We start from the raw sequence: 16,966 nt of genomic DNA, 5'->3' as shown, positions 1-16,966 counted from the left end.
ATCTATCTAACGTCTATCGTCTACCAACTCATCTTACATCTCGCCCTTCCTTCTCTCTTTCCCCTTCTCTCCAACGAACTGTTTTCCATCTAGCTGTACGAAGGGGATAAATCTAGCGTTGGTTTAGGTAGAGAGCAAGAGAAAAAGAAAGAGAAGGCAGAATAAAACATAGGAAATTTGGAAACAGGGACCATTCGTATTAATCACAAGCCAAGCCCATCTTCGTCTAAAAAGCGCCTCTGTCCGGTTTGGAAAAAAAAAAAATCGGAGATCTTCAAATGCGTATATGGTTATGAGGAGGACCTCGGGCTCGACTATTCGTATCCACATCTCTCATATCCGTCCTCGCCACCTCTTCTCCTCCTCGACCTCCTCTTGTCCACGGGCCTTACGCCATCCATGGCCACAGCCCGACGGTTCTCCACTTCCCAATTGTTGCTAGTAGGTTAATTCGGGGCTATTCTCAAAGTGAGGAGGAGAAAGCTTCGACTTTGGCGCCGGCGTATCTCGTGTGTTACTGAAAGGAGAAATATTTCCTTCATGACTCTACAAAGTAATCCAGACAAGCCTAATCTCCCAACCATCTCGGGCAGCCATCCGACCTTCGCCCTTGAAGACAACGCCCGTCCCGAAGTAACCACAACATCTGCAACAAGTGCTCCCTCATCCGCTTCCGCTTCTGCCGCTTCTGCTGCTGCTGCTGCCGCTGTCGCCGCCTCCACTCGTCCCTTCGCACGAGCGGCGCGGCAACGCCATTTTCCACTCGCTAATGATACTGCTGGCCCTGTAAACCGTATCCTGGAGGAGTATTCGACGGAGATTGGACATTATGGTTTAACACCTGCTGCGGCCCCTCATCAACAGTCGTTTGTTGGGGACTCGACGGTGTGGTCGCTGAACGAGTCAAACACGAGATCGAGGACAAATTGGGCGGCAAGCAGGGCGAATACCACGGTAGTACAACAGTCGCACTGCACTACCACTTCGGCGACAACACAGGGGAAAGGGAAGAGGTTACCGGAGGGTGAACCCGACGACCGGGAGACGAATCGGCGCGCACTCAAGAAACCGCGCGCTCGCCTGACGCCGCCCCGCAAAATTGACCTGAAGTCTTACCCCAAGCCTACGTTTCCACCCAAGCTCGCTGACGGCCTGACCTCCCCGCTATTCTTCTCGCATCGGAATAGACCGCCCATCGCAAGACCTCTTAGCTTTTCCGGGTCTGAGGGAGCAACCATGTTAAAAAGTGTGCGGGACGGTACCGAGGTCACGACTCTAAAGCTTGCTCGGGGCACCGTAAGCTCCACAAGTCCGGGGAGATCTTCCAGCACGCCTGGTAGTTGGTCTTCGATTGACGCCGGGAACCTTGCGCGGAGTCCCGAGTCCCTAGTTTCTACACCAGGACTACAAGCGCTACAAGGTATCGGTGTCCTCGAATTATTAGAGCGCGATGACAGGCCAACTTTCATTGTGGATATTTTAACTCCAATTGGTAACACATCAGACCCCCTGGCTTTACTTTATGCGAATCCGGCTCTTCAATTTTCGGATTCCATTCGTCAATTACTTTCGGTAGACTCTCGCGACAGCGTAGAAGCGCGGGATGAGTTTATTCACTTCAAGAGTTGGGTGAAGTCAGGCGGTGGCAACGTTGATGAAGGCGATATATTTCTCCCCTCATTTCGGTACGGGGGATTTAGCTGGACTTGCTCAACTATTCGAAATCGGTATCGATTTGTCAGTGTAAATACTAGTGTTGCCTCGATCGCGCGAACCTCACCTGAACCGTTATTGGACCGCGAAACTAGTATCGATTCGCGAACTCGGGACCTTACACCCATTGCTCAAGCGAAATCTCCTAGTGGTGATATCGTGTTACCCGATCGAGATTACTTTAGTATTGCTAATCCTATTGAGGTTGAGGGTCAACTCCGGCGGGACGTGAGTAGCGATGGGGAAATCAGCGCGCCGTTACATTACGACGACGGTATGACGCCGGAAGCCATCCCACCTGTGTTACAGCCTTCCTTCGACTGGACTCGTATACCATTTTCTCAGGATCTTCCGGAACACATACAATTCGCTCGCACAAGAGATTGGGCATCGACACCGCTCGGTCCAATTGAAACGTGGTCTTCGGAACTTCGCGCCATGGCGAATATGGTTATGGGTAGTCCTAATCCTGCTGCGATGTATTGGGGTCCTGAATTCACCACCATGTATAACGAAGCATACGTCGCTCTAGCTGGTGCGAAGCATCCTTCACTCATGGGTCAGAACTATAAAGACGCGTGGGGCGAGCTCTGGCCCGAATTGCAACCTATTTTGGAAAGTGCTTGGAAGTCAGGCCAAGCAACAATGAAGAATGACGACCGTCTCATTCTACGACGTAACGGTTTCGACGAAGAAACGTTCTTTTCGTGGTCGATCGTACCTCTCGTCGGCAATGATGGCTCTGTTGTTGGTTTATTCAATCCAGCCTTTGAAAATACTCGACGGAAAGTTGCTGAAAGGAGAATGTTAACGCTGCGCGAAGTGGGAGAAAGAACTGCCTTAGCTCGTGACGTGAAGAGTTTCTGGAGTCAGGTCAACAAGGGCCTCGAATACAACGAGGACGACATACCTTTTAATCTGGTTTATTCGGTTACTGAGGACTCTGACAGCGACGTTTCATCTATGCACTCGGGCAGCTGGGTCAACCCACCTCAGCTGATGCTCGAGGCTTCTCTCGGCGTACCTCAAGGCCACCCATTGCTAGTTGAGTCTCTCAATCTAAGGACAAGTAGCGAAGGTTTTGCTCCGTACATGCGGGAATCCATGTCAAAGTCGGGGCAACCTGTTATCCTATCCGCAGATGATGGATCATTACCCGATGGTCTAATGAATGGATTAGCGTGGAGAGGCCCGGGCGATGCATGCAAATCTATCGTCATTTTCCCTGTCCATCCGACTACCGGCAGCGAGAGCGTCGTAGGCTTCATAGTGATGGGTGTAAATCCCAGAAGGCCATACGATGAGGACTACCAACTTTTCATTAACCTATTATCTCGACAACTCGCAACTTCGCTAGCGTCCGTCGTCTTATTCGAAGAGGAAATTCGTCGTGGTCAGAAGGCAGCCCAGATCGCCGCAGCAGATCGCCAGGAATTAACAAAGCAATTGCACTTAAGAACACAAGAGGTTGAGGAGAGCGAACTAAAGTTTACGAGAATGGCCGAATTTGCTCCAGTTGGGATGTTTATCGCCGACGAGGAAGGTCACATTACATACAGTAACGATATGTGGTGGGATATATCAAGACACAATAGGTCTTCGGGTGTGGATACATGGATGGAAAGTGTCAAAGACGAGGACCGACCAGCTTTACAGACAATATGGCGATGTTTGCTTAGGGATAAGATTGCGATCACCCACGAGTTTCGGTTCAAGTGTTCCCGTCACGAAGGAGAAAATGTGATAGATACTTGGGTGTTGATGAGTGCATACCCAGAAAAGGATGCCGATGGTGGCATCAAAGGAATTTTCGGGTGCGTTACAAATATCTCGCAACAAAAACTTGCCGAGCAGATACAAATGCAGCGACGAGAGGAGGCGGTCGAACTCAAGCGGCAACAAGAGAACTTCATTGATATTACGAGTCACGAGATGCGTAACCCATTAAGTGCGATCCTTCAATGCGCAGACGAAATATCTGGCACATTATCGAACATCAAACCATCCGGAGAAACCAATGGGCAGAAGGAAGCCTTGAGATTGGCCATGGAGGGTTGTATGGAAGCAGCTAACACCATAACGCTTTGCGCCAGTCACCAAAAGCGAATAGTCGACGATATCCTCACCCTTTCCAAATTAGACTCACAACTACTTCTCGTCACCCCCGTCGATGTTCAGCCGTTAGCCGTAGTGCAGCGTGTTTTGAAGATGTTCGAGAGTGAGCTAAACACGAACGGCATTGAGATGAAGTTCCAAGTCAAAAATCGATACCTTGATATGGGCATTGACTGGGTCAAACTTGATCCTTCGCGACTTTTACAGGTCCTAATCAATCTGATGACAAATGCTATTAAGTTTACACAATCGCGTCCTCAACGATCGATTGTAGTGACACTAGATGCTTCCAGTCAGATATCAGAAAGGACCGATTCTGGTATTCAGTACTTTCCTAGCGACCGCGCCGACAGGGACGATATGACCGATCAGCCCGAATGGGGTAACGGAGACAAAATCAATCTTCATTTCTCCGTTCAGGACACCGGTCGGGGCTTAGATGAGCACGAAAGGAAACTCTTATTCCAGCGCTTCTCTCAGGCCACTCCCCGAACCCACGTTCAGTATGGTGGATCAGGCTTAGGTCTATTTATATCCAGAATCCTAACTGAATTGCAAGGAGGCCAAATCGGTGTGACTTCTCAGAAGGGCATTGGCAGCACGTTCTCTTTTTACATCCAGAGTAGGAAAGCAGACGGTCCGTCACCCGATGCGCACGCCGCATTGCCGATTGCTCCCCCTCTGACACGTGCTCCCGGGTCCTCAACGACTATCGAGACGCGGCACCCGAAAACCGCTTCTCAAGAAATGCTTAGCCGCTCTGCGAAGAGCATTGCTTCCAAACCACGATATTCGGAAGATGGCAGACGCCTGTTTGATGTTCTTATTGTGGAAGACAATTTAGTCAATCAGAAAGTGCTCCAAAGGTCACTTCGAAACGTTGGGAACAGCACCAAGGTTGCTAACCATGGAGGTGAAGCCCTGGAGGTATTGCAACAGTCACGGTACTGGACCGGTAAGGAAGAATCTGGCGAAGATATCTCCGTTATTCTGATGGATCTTGAAATGCCGGTGATGGATGGTATGACCTGTGCTCGCAAAATTCGGGAACTCGAGAGGAATGGAACGATCGTCAGCCATATCCCCATCATCGCCGTCACGGCGTATGCGCGGCCCGAGCAGATAGAGAATGCTAAGGCCGCAGGCGTTGTATGTATTCCTTTTATCCCATTGACAAATTTAAACAAAAAGCTAATCAAGTCATTCTAGGACGACGTCATATCTAAACCGTTTCGTATGCCCGAGCTCATACCGAGAATAGAGCAATTAGTTGCAGTCCACACACCATATGCCGAAGCTTTGGCAGCATAATAGTCATGATACCCAATCCAAACTTCATCTCGACAGCACTTCAAAAGGACAGAATAGAACAGAGCAAAATATTGAACAATACAATATTACCTACCCACCCACCTATACTTTTTCTCGCCCACGAACATCTATCTCCCAACTCGCTTCACACGTTTTTATCACGCAAGGCGTTTGGCTCCATTAGGTCGGACGGAATCATTTACTTTTTTTCTACGACTGGGGTGCCGTTCATCAAGACAATACAAAAGTTTAGGGGTCGGAGTTCGATTTTTATTTCGATTTGTCGTGATTACCATCGTTTATCGTTTATGATCATTATCATCATCTACGTCCCCACGCACGTAGCAGTTTTAAGTACAGTACAGAATTCAGTTCGGAACAGGCAAATTTTACATACCTATATAGACTTTTATTTCACTCGGGGATGATTGGTTTCGGGCAAGTACCTACTACGAAAGGGAGTTCAACGGCGAAATACGGGAGCAAACAATCTTGGGCCAGAGATACATATATGATACACATACGAGGAGTTGGCGTAATTAATTTATTATGATTTTTATGGAAAGAGAAGAGGGGCGAGACAGTACGGCGCGACTTTGTTACGCTCCGGTTTTTACGAAACGAACGATGATATTTAGGTACATTTTTAATGCTGCGGGCTCGATCTACGCTACATATACAATTTTTATATCTTCTCTCAAGCTTTCGGACCGGATACACACACAGCAAGTTAGGAGTCGGGTTAGTGATGGAGACGGGGTTACGAAGTCATGCCCGACATGACATGTTGTGACGTACATACGCAGATATATCCTCGAGTTCGCCTGCTCACGCATACATGTAGTAATTTGAATCAAATTTTGATCGCAATACGTTTTAATTCTCGATTTGATATTTTGAACCCGGATGATATGCCGTAGACCATATACACGATATTATAGGTAGAGTCATACCATCAATACAGCAAAGACTTAGCAAGAGGCAATTTAGAGATTAGGTTTGGGGTCAAGAACCCCCCGCCCCGAGATACTGCTGTTGAAGTAGAATAGACGCTGTCTATCTGGTACCAGAGCATGGTCTAGATAATACGAGTACTTAGCGCAATGCGCTCGAATATGCGATCAAGACCCGATCTCACCCTTCTTCGTCCCTTGTACCTTCCTTTCCTTTACTAATGATCACGCTTTTTCCTCGCTCGTAATGTCCTAAATCCGCAGTTCCCAAACCTCAATGCCGACACCAGCGACAACCACCCTTTTCTTTCCCTTGTCCTCGTCTTCATCCTTGCTCCCAAAGATCTCCAAATTCCCAGTGTCAGCAATGGAACTATATCGCTCGTCAAGCAGCTGTGCCTTTAGCTGTTTCCCCTCGTAGCCGGCTAATCGCCAGAGCTTAACGCGCTGATCATTGCTCCCGGTGACAGCATATGCGGCGTCTTCACCTCCGTCCAGGCGCGCGATAGCCACACCTGTGAGAGCCGCAGCATGTGCGGAGCGAATGATGGATTTACTCTTTATTGTGACACCTGGCTTTTCTTGGTTTGTGGGGGAAGAGGGGAAAGAAACGCGCATAGATCCTAATGCATTATCGTCGCCTCCTGTGACGATGAGGTATTCAGACAAGCCGCCATTATGAACGGCGGGCAATTGGCGCACATCGAGGGATTTAATGGTATTTTGGTGTAGTTTTGTGACAACTGGAAGGGGTTCGGAATCAGCGGAACTCTCGTCTAATCCCCGCTCTGTGTTTGTGTAAATAGTTAGATGCCCATCCGTAGCGGCAGCCAGGATGTGATGTTTTCCTAGATGCCGAACTTGTGTAAGACATGCTCCCGTATACGTATGTCTCCTTAACAGGCGAAACCCAGCTTGTTGTGTGTAGACATAAGTTTGTAGCGTCGAGTTCGACAGCGTCATGGATATGGTGAATTCGTATGCGCCATCACCACCGTCCTCGGCGCAATCTACATCAAAATCCGTAATACGCGCATCGCCTATATCAGTTCGATCAGGAAATACGGCTTCGCATACAACGGCTAGCCCACTGAAATCGCCGCTTTCAAGCTGGCTAAGCTTCCACACGAAGAATTCCTCATTTCCGCCACTACTGAAGAGGTACTCATCTTTGTACCACTTGAGAACCTGTATGCCTGTAGCATGTTTCTCTAGCGCCGCAACGCAGCGTAGCCTTGGGTTATCATTATTGGCGTCTTCATATCCCCATATCCGTATCACGGTGTCTTCAGCCGCTGTAGCGATGTAACGCCCAGCGGAAGCGCTCACCGCTTTGATCTCGCGCCCGTGACCTCCAGATTTCAGCGCCTTATGGGGTGCAAGCGTCTGTGAGAAGACATGCATCTGCCCCGCCTTGGTGAAAACGAATCGGAACCCGTCGGGGTAGTGTCTCAGGGGAGCCCAAGCGTAGCTCCTGGAGGAGCCTCCGCAGTCAACTGTAGCAACCTCGTGACGTTGTGTCTCATTCCAAACAACAAATTTATTGCTTCGAAAACCGCAAAGCATCAGATCTTGGGTTCCATTACCGTTATCGGAGAACCAGGCCCCTTCGACAGAAGATACAAATGGCGGTAAAGTCTCGTGAATTAGCGCGGCGCTGGATTCGCTACCCGTCGTAATAATTTCGTGGATCCTATATTTGCCATCGCGACACGTGCTCAAAATGTAATCACTTGGTTGGTTGTCCCGACTATGGAGAGGGAGTATTGAGGTTATTGCCTCATCTCTGTGTACCTCGATCGAAAAGTTACTAGAATACGTGCCATCCTCGCCCCGCTTGAGAACCGCAATTATTCCTTTTCTTGACCCAAGAACGAGATGCCCTTGAGTAAAGGCTGCAGCAGTGACCATAAAGCCCGGCTCTAGATCGAATTCAACATGTTTTATTGTCGATGTATTCGGATTGACCGAAATGATAACGGCTTTCGTATTGCGCAAGATAGTAACGAGGAATTCTAACTGGCCGCCATTCGATGGGATTCTGGAGTTAGATAGGCAGAAAATATCCGCAACCTTTCCATCCACCTTTGTCAATAATCGAAGCGATCGATTTTCCGATTCGCTAAAGTGATATACATCGCCATTACTTGTGCCGACGAGAGCTATCGGATAAGCCACCGATGATCCAAACAGAGCATGGGAAAAGACTATTTGGCCGATTTCCTCTGGCAAAATTAGCTCCGTCCATGTCAGCTTATCTTCAAATACACCGAGAAAAATCCGGCCTGAGTTTGTAGCAGCAAGTAGCCGGCTGTCGGAGATAAATGTATATCGGTTGAAGGCTTCTTTGGCATTTTTGGGCTTAGAGGCCCGCGGTGGTGAGACCAGACTGCTGGAAGGATCGATCGGCTCTGGGGTATCTTTTGTTGAATCGCTTGGTTGAGAAGATTGCAACACATCTGTCAGAGACCACGTAATAGCTTTCCCGTTTCCGTGCGTTCTATTGGCATTACCATTCATTATTCTCGGTGATATATTCTTCACCCCTGTCCCTATCAGAGCAATCTTTCCATCAGAGCCGCCAGTAGCAATGAGGGAGTCATCACCTTTGGATACCATAGCGTGAGACCAAATATGTTTCCCGCCATGATTCGACGAGGTCAACTGGTGTGTCAGCTTGGCGGCAGGTTTCTCGGAAGGTTCACCGGAAGTGATGGTGCCGGAAAGCTGTAAGTTTAGAGGCAGGTTCCATTTCTGAGCCGTAGCGTCTTCGCCAAATGAATAAAGTTCCACAATATTAGACGTCTGGAATAATGGTTGGTCTTCCGGAAACTCGACTTGCCATATCCTTGAAGCATGTCCCATAGCCGTCGCCAGGCACCTTGCCGATGAATCGTCTAAAGCTGTAATCTCTTCATTGTTGCCGAATCCCGTCTCTCGTGCATCCGATATACGATTTTCATATCCGTTTTGGGTTTGATCTCGATTTCTTTCAGTGATGTCCCAAACCCGAATGGTCCTGTCGTCACTACAGCTCACTAAAAGTCTCAGCGCCTCTCCCCCTGTGGTTTGTATTTCAGGGGAAATATGGACCCCAAAAATCGATCCTTCATGACCGGTAAAAACGAAGAGAACCTCGCAATTTTGTTGGTGTGTTGACGTCTCGAGGTAACATTTCCAGACTAATATCTCACCGAATACTGTACCGGCAGCCACAAGCACGCAATCCTGAGACACCCAAAAGAAATTGCCCGAATACAGGATTGGTCTTGAAGGGGATTGTATACTGTCGAAGACGAGTGAACCGGTTTTTTTATTTACATGCGCTTGTATCACCTCGTTATGGGCAGTGAGTAGGACAATACGGCCACCCCCAAAAGGTGAGATTCTCCCATCAAAAATCCAATCAGGTGCCCGGGTCTCGGTAATGGGTCTTGTCAGGTCCTGCTCGTTACTGCGGCCTGAAATCAGGGCCTCGATGATATCTCCGGGCAAAACCTTGATAGAGTAGGCACCCCACACAAGAACCTGACCGGGATGCTGGGTTGGTGGTACAGCGATGCCATGAATAGACTGAGCCCGAAACACGGGTAAGCAGCCACAGAGGCGTGAAGTTTGCACATGATAGATCTTGATATCCGTATCTTCCCCTGCTAGAACATATTGCTGCCCGTCTGTTGAAGATGTGTAAAAAGACAAAGCCGTGATGGGATTCAGGACATGTTCCCTGTGAAGGAGGCCGAAACTAGCCGGCTGCATGAAGGGTCAGTGGGTGATGCCCTGAGGCGGGGCGTACAGAAATTTTGCAAGCCCTGCAGGATAAATCGTAACTTACCTCGCGAGACATCGAGGCCAACTACTCTGCGTTAATGCCATACGATTCTGTAATGGGGCACCTGATTTTAAGTTTAAGTGCTCTTGCTCGATATAAATAAGATCGCATGTTACTGAGTTTACTATATTTAAACTTCAAAGATTTTCTGGGGAAATCTCGAGCCCAACTAAAAATAAGCCACGTGATTGGTTCATTTTCAAAGCTCTGAGTTCTAATTATTCGCAAGATCAACGCCCAGAAAAAACACACTAAATTACCTAGGTACGCAAAATAATTTGAAGGTTGATAAATTATCATCTCAGTTCATTATATCAGAATAGAAAGAAACCATCATAATGGTCCGGGTATTTTCCCCATCCCAGGAAACCTCTCGTCTAATCGATTCCTTTGATCTCCGGAGAAACCCGGCCTTCACTCAATCTTCTTGTCATACCCAAGCCTAAAACGCCGGTTTAATGCAAAATGCACAGTCCTGCAACCAACCAGCCTCCTTGCGTGCACTAACCACGTGTTTGTATTTTCGTAAATGGATAACACGTTCGTTGTTTAACGAGCGTGGGAATAAGGCTCGTAGGCCATGTCCGATCGGGCACCACCACGCTGCGGGACACCGTAGTTGTTGTTGTAACCCGAGTTGTGCTGCGGGTCACCGAGCGGGGCGTACGAACCAGTGGGTAGGAACTTCTCGGATTCGTCACCACGACCACGCGATCGTCGGTTGTACGGGCGGTGCTCAGGCTTGCAGCAGCAGACAGAGAAAAGCCAGAACAAACTGGCACCAAGGGCGAAGGCGACACCAATCCAGATGCAAGCCAAGAAGTTACCGTTCCAGCTAGCGTCTCCGCCGTACTTCGAAGTGGCGGCCTTGACCGCACCGACTACTACGAGAGACATGGCAGTCATCATAGCCGCCGCGGCGATGACGGCGAGGGTAGCAATGCCGGAAATAACCCAGGTAAGGCATGAAACTAGACGAGAGCAGGCGGTGAAGAGACCGACGATAAGCTCAAGACCGAGACCGACCATAGCAATGATGTAGACAACTTCAGTCCACTTCATAAGAGGCTTGAAAGTGTTTAGGGCATCCTTAATATCCTGAGGGATGGTGATGTTTGCACCGAGCTCCTTGCCGAAGTTGTCAATGTAGTCCGTGTTGAAATCCTGCTCAGCCCAGTTGAATCGCGCCTTGGTGCAGTTCTTGTTGGTACCGTTGGCGGGGATGCTGCAGTAGTTCCATAGGGTAACGTCGTAAAGCTTGTCGATTCCAAGTTCGGCGGCGGTGATGTTGTCGCCAGAGCCGGAGCCGGTAATTCCGTTAATAATGCTAGAGACATCTTGCGGCGAACGAGAGCTGATGTCATTCTTGGCGTTGTTAACTGCGTCGTTCACGTTGTCTTCGCCGTTGTTGACGGCATTTTGGATGCCGTCGGTGATACTTTCGGCGTTGGTAAGGTTGCCGATTAAGCTCTGAAGGGTAGCGGCGTCGACGCTAACGTTTCTAGTATCGACTTGGAATAGGTAAAGGTTGTTGTTGGCAACTCCGGTAAGACCGGCAATCAGCATACATATGATGCTGCCGACTGTTAATATGAATGGCAGAGCCACGCAAAAGTATCTACCGACACCCATGGTTTTTTACCAGTGCCCGAAAGCGCGACGTAGATAATAATATGGTGTTTGTATATGAATATTCTCGTAACGAATGCAAAACTGTTGATCGAAACGAGAGTAGGTTTGTTTTATCGTCAATAAACGATTAGGATGAACGAGTAAGGAAGATGAAAATCCCCAACCCGACAACGGCGTAGGCAAAATAAATAAAGATGTAGTACGAACGAACTTCAGGGAATCAAGTAAGCGCAAGACGGTTGTATTTATTACGCAGTTGGAGGGTCGATCTGGGTAGGACTGACTGGTCAAATTCACTGCAAGCGTTGCGTGGCGCAGTTTCCAAAACTGCTTGGATCCTAATGGCAGTACGGCAGTACGGATAGTATGGGTACAAGTTAGGTACCAGCCCTGCCAACTCACAGGCATTAAAGACTTTCCGGGCGGGTGTCCCTTCCTAACCCCTACACCCTTTCCCTTGAGGGAAGACGTCAGCTCACCTGGTCAATGGCTTGTCTGCTTGTTTAGTTCAATGCTCAGCCCCCCGTTTAAGACGCCAATTAGGTCAAGGGTATAACCCCACCTAGAAAAAAAGAAAAAGATCACTCAGCAATCCCATACTATGTACAGCCTTAACGAATGACAAAGAGGTTTACGAAAATTCGTACAACTCAATAGCTCGTGATTGTGATTGTGATTGTACATTTTCCCGAACCACCATAAATCATAAGGTATTATTATGCTATTACTACGGTCGCATATTTATTTTATTGTTCATACTCAAGATGCTTCATGTAAATTCTCGAGTCCTACGTTAAAAAACGCAGTTTAATTAGGTGCAGCAGCTGAAAGTTACAAATGATCCTGGCTTACAAAGGACCAAGATAAAGGCCTATCACAATTCCAGCTTGCACAACTGACCGGGGGGCCTTAATAGCCACAACTGGCTACGTACATTTATAGGGGTCTTAAGATCCCGGCATAACATCAAACTTTCTGCAGATACGCAGTATTTTTTTTCAGTATTCGCTAAGTACGGTTACATGTAGCGGCCTAATAATCCGGGTAGTGTCAGAATACCGAATTTTTGTACCATGGCTTTTTGCGACGATTAGAAACAAACTGATAATAGTGCAGGATGTTTGTTTCGTATGACGCAGCAATCAAACACGGCTCGGCAGGCGTATTTAGCGACGAAGCAGAAGTAGAAGCGAAAGACAAGACAAGAAAAAATGAGCGATCAGTGGATGGATACAGAATAGGGCCAAAGTTGGGTTGCAAAAAAACGTCAACTTGAAATGTCGATCGACGTGGCTAATTGTACCAAGGTATTTCGGAAAATTTCGACTTTTCGAACTTTTGTTTCTTGTTTGCCCCATAACATTGAAGCTTCTTTCAAATGGGGTGTGTTCTTGCGTTGCGGCCCGCGTGTTCGACTGCGTAGACACTGTGGCGTCAGCACACAAAAGTTCTTGGAGGAAGGCAATGCAAATGCCCTTGACGCGTCTTATTTTTTTTTTTCCTCTCCATTCCCCATCTTGAGACTTTGTACCTAGCTACTATATGTAAGACACAGCCATGTTCGAGTTTACGAAAAACATTTAACTCAAGCTAAGGAAATAGAGCTAAGTCGAAAAGAAACAGGTTTCCGATCTGACACTTCGAAAGCATATAATTTAAATTGCATCATGATAACGGAGGATGAGTATCAAAAACGGAAACACAAGAAGGATGACGATGAGGGGGATTCCCGTTGAGACCTTGTCAAGCCGGACTAGGTACCTGCCAGTGTACATTTGGATGGACTGATACATGTACTGCCCAAGTGGGCTCCCTCAGCTTCTGTAGTGTGGCTGGATGAACTTGCTAGGCATCTATAGTTCTAGGGACATGGTTAGCATGGTTAGTAGCTTGGCGGGGTTTTACTAGGCCGGCTAGGGCAGGCCGCGGGGCAGATCTCAGACGAAGCCGACCTAAAAATAGGGAAGCCTGATAGAGTTCCACAGAACATGTGGCTTACATAGTTAGGTGCAATTCCAGCGTACGTAATTCTTCGTAGCCAATCTTGAAACTCTTCACCATCTCGAGACGAACAACGACTACAACATCAAATATTATATAATAGGGCATATACCCTCATGCTTCCGAGTGCCGGGTTCCGAGAAGAATTCAGATCGGAACCCCACCCCTCTAATGCTACCCGCCGTATTCAAAAGATGGAGGGTTGACGATTCTAGATCCTTGCCCAATCCGGAAAGCACCGAGCGGACCGGGTCACCTCGGGGCTTATTTGTGGGTGTCAGGTAATGATAGTGATGACATTAACCGGTCGAGGTTATTCATACGCCGTATTCTACGTATTATTCGTCGTCGACCTAGGTGCCTATTCGTGTGCGCCTCAATTAAGAGGCTGTATCACTTCGGCATGATTGCTACGAAAGTAAGTAATCTTACTTACCTTAAGAACTTACACAACCCAATCAACATTCAACCCAGGACTTTTTTGTTGTTGTCACAGACGAGTGAATGACGAAAGACAAGAGACACGTTATATAGTCTTGGCTCGCAGCGGATGCAAGACTTCAGATGTTGGTGAACATAACACAGCACTAGGTCTGTCATGCGTTATTAACTCATTTAAAACCTCCATCAACACCTAATGTTGAGGCTTCTCACGGTCGAGACATGACGAACTAACTAGCCCCTTAACTCCGAGTCAATAACAATTCGCTTATGACGCATGGAACTATATTCCGAGTCAATGGAAGAAAAAACCTCAACTAAAGATATGGTAAAGCCTAAACGAATTATATCCCTCACAGGTTGGGACTGTACGGCTTATGATGTACCAAGGTAGAATATCCAAAGATTCGATAACACATAGGACGTCCTAACCAACCGCATCGGATTCTGATTGGACCATTCTTTTTATCAACAACGAAGGCAACTCGAACCTTTGTACATGTTAGCATTTCCTTATCTAGGGCATGTTCTTGGCTAATCAATTCAGACTTGCTAGAGGCCGTCGTATATGCAACTACCACGATGTCGGTATTAATTGCAGTGTCAAGCTTTCGCCAGACTCCAATAGAAGTGACAGACAGCGTTGGAGTAATTACCGCCAAGTGAAAGTAGAATTGACAAGCCGAAGCCAAGATGGTCGAGAAGACTACACTGCTTGCCTTTCGATGCTACGTACGGAGCCGCTTTGTAGGTTTCTGTAAGTGATCGCCACCGCCAAGCATCGTGATATCAAGAAAAGTGACGCGCGGGTTTTAGAGCGTTAGAACGGACATTAACATTTTATATGACATTATTATATGCAAAAATAAGCGCAGCCAGCAGCTTGAAACGAAAGCATGGATTAGTTGGAGTGTTCGTACCTATCGGACACCTAGAATCAACTGCCACTGTCCGTTTTAGGCAATACAACTCACAACGACGAACAAAAGCCGGGCTCGAAGTTGAGATCTTTGCAGGTAGGTGGCATCGAGTTGCCTGATCGACGACGAAGAATGTTTTTCATTGGAAGCATCGAAAATTTTACTAGATTGCTCCCGCCTGCATGTCACCTTGATCTACTTAACGTGCCCGCTCCAGCTCCGTCGTCGACCATTCGATTCTACCCATCCGTGCTAATTCGCGCCTTCTATGGATGTCTTAGGCACCAGAACGATATGGGGGGGGGCCCGACCTCCTACCGTACCTGGCATTATTATGATGGTGCTTTACCATTTAACCCCACACGATCAATTAATTTTTTTTCTTCCCTCTCTTTACAAGTGAACCGGGAATGAGGCACCAAACCGATCTTCCTCCGAAGTCTTCCTTTGTTTGTTACCAGAACGACGACCAAGTCAATGTGATTTATTGTTACAATCATCGTTTATTATTCTCTTTATTGCAGGTCCCCCAAAAAGGTAAACTCAGACGACTTGACTCGAGCCGGAACGACGGAGCCCCGCTAAAAACTACATAGGCGTTTTTATAGCGGTCTAGTGCGTTAGGTAACTTTCCCGCTAAACATCAACCACCTGCAAGGCGCACACACTAGCATCGGGACGGCGTGATAGACCATTTCAATCCAAGCATGGAAGCAGCAACTACCTAGGTACCTAGCCTACATACGACATCACACACTACCTAACATACGTAAAAAATCTGGAGGTGAGTTGGATGATAACAACCTTAAGCTAGGTGCCACCTGCTTCATCAAAGCCAGTACCTGCTGCAATTACGGTACATACACATATCCATTTAATTAGTCGACAATTAGTAGGCGAGACGAAGTACCCTTTTTTTTTTAACTTTCCGTTTGTTAATTTCAATCGAACGTTTATCTTCTTTTCCCTTTCCTCAATCCATCAACTCATCCGGGGCAAACCAAACCAAATCAACTTTAATCAACTTATCACGAAGCCCGAATTTCCAACGTGCTTGCATTCATTGTCCTACCCGATCCGACCGGGTAGTTCAAAGGGAAAGAGGAAATAATAATAATATACAACCGCGGAGCCCCTCTAAAATTAAAAAAGGGCGACATTTCTATTTGCAAATCGTGTATTGTAACAATCAGGCCAATCTAGCCCAACGTCTGCCGTCACCGCCGACCTCGAGCTGCACCGGAACGTTTTCCTCGTCATACACACACATATATAAGAGAATCCACAACATAACACAACGCAACACGCACGCGCGCATAAAGAAATAAAAAACAACTTTTTATTTAGGCACACCTTCGGCCTAGTGCGTATCACGATCAGATCAGGCTACTTTATTACTTACACGTATTTCACTTGTTCTTCTGTCTGTCCCGTCTCTACAGACACACATCAAGCTGGGACGCACGTACATACGTATGTGTATGTATGTTGTATGTACGAGCTTGACTGGTTGCTGTGTGTCTGTCGTCTGTCTAGTGCATTGATGGTATGTACCTATTTCTGCTACTTCCACTACTTCTACTTCCACTTACACACTTGCACTGCACACTTACATATAAGACGGTGAGACGGTTACCCTCGTTGCTTGGCGCCGCGGCCAGAGATCCACCAGAGTCTAGCACGTTCTTCTGACCTTCTTTCTTGGCTACAAGGAACCCCCCCTTGGCCCTGCTTGGGTATATTCCATGTCTTATCTTTTCCCTTTCCATACCATTCACATACCTTACTCATCCAGTTCGCTGCAGTAGCAGAGCAAAGCAGACTGCAGAAGGCCCAGAAGACCATTCTCCCCGCATTTCCCTTTCGTTTTTGGTGCATTACCCCCAAAAAGAGAGGAGAAGGGCAAAAAAATTAGACGATTAAAAAAATACATACACAGGGACGGCCCCAAACCTTCGTGATCGTCATCATTATCAACCTCCCTCCCTTGGCATACCCTCTTACCTCATCCTCTCTCTCCTCCGCAACTCTCCGGCTTTCTCTCTGGT

General features: G+C 47.5%; 3 protein-coding genes across 3 annotated transcripts; 1 reads left to right on the top strand and 2 right to left on the bottom strand.

The window, feature by feature from the left end:
* Positions 1-540: 540 nt before the first annotated feature.
* F4822DRAFT_425964 (uncharacterized protein) lies at positions 541-5,139 on the top strand (the record flags this gene model as incomplete). The annotated part of the gene is made up of 2 exons (XM_051460453.1): positions 541-4,977; positions 5,038-5,139. 2 exons carry the CDS (start codon positions 541-543, stop codon positions 5,137-5,139), a joined length of 4,539 nt encoding a protein of 1,512 aa, XP_051318531.1.
* A 551-nt stretch (positions 5,140-5,690) lies between these two features.
* On the bottom strand, positions 5,691-10,206 carry F4822DRAFT_139574 (WD40 repeat-like protein). Its single transcript, XM_051452827.1, has 2 exons — positions 9,928-10,206; positions 5,691-9,845 (listed from the first exon to the last, which is right to left on the bottom strand). Exons 1-2 carry the CDS (start codon positions 9,937-9,939, stop codon positions 6,345-6,347), a joined length of 3,513 nt encoding a protein of 1,170 aa, XP_051318530.1. The 5' UTR covers positions 9,940-10,206; the 3' UTR covers positions 5,691-6,344.
* A 143-nt stretch (positions 10,207-10,349) lies between these two features.
* On the bottom strand, positions 10,350-12,133 carry F4822DRAFT_139520 (SUR7/PalI family-domain-containing protein). Its single transcript, XM_051452826.1, has one exon. The coding sequence runs from the start codon at positions 11,554-11,556 to the stop codon at positions 10,474-10,476; it is 1,083 nt and encodes a 360-aa protein (XP_051318529.1). The 5' UTR covers positions 11,557-12,133; the 3' UTR covers positions 10,350-10,473.
* Positions 12,134-16,966: the final 4,833 nt, after the last annotated feature.

The sequence above is a fragment of the Hypoxylon trugodes genome, assembly GCF_022578975.1.
Source record: "Hypoxylon trugodes strain CBS 135444 unplaced genomic scaffold F4822scaffold_2, whole genome shotgun sequence".
NCBI lineage: Eukaryota > Fungi > Ascomycota > Sordariomycetes > Xylariales > Hypoxylaceae > Hypoxylon > Hypoxylon trugodes.
Note: the sequence above shows the minus strand (reverse complement) of the source record. Positions and strands in the feature narration are given on the sequence as shown.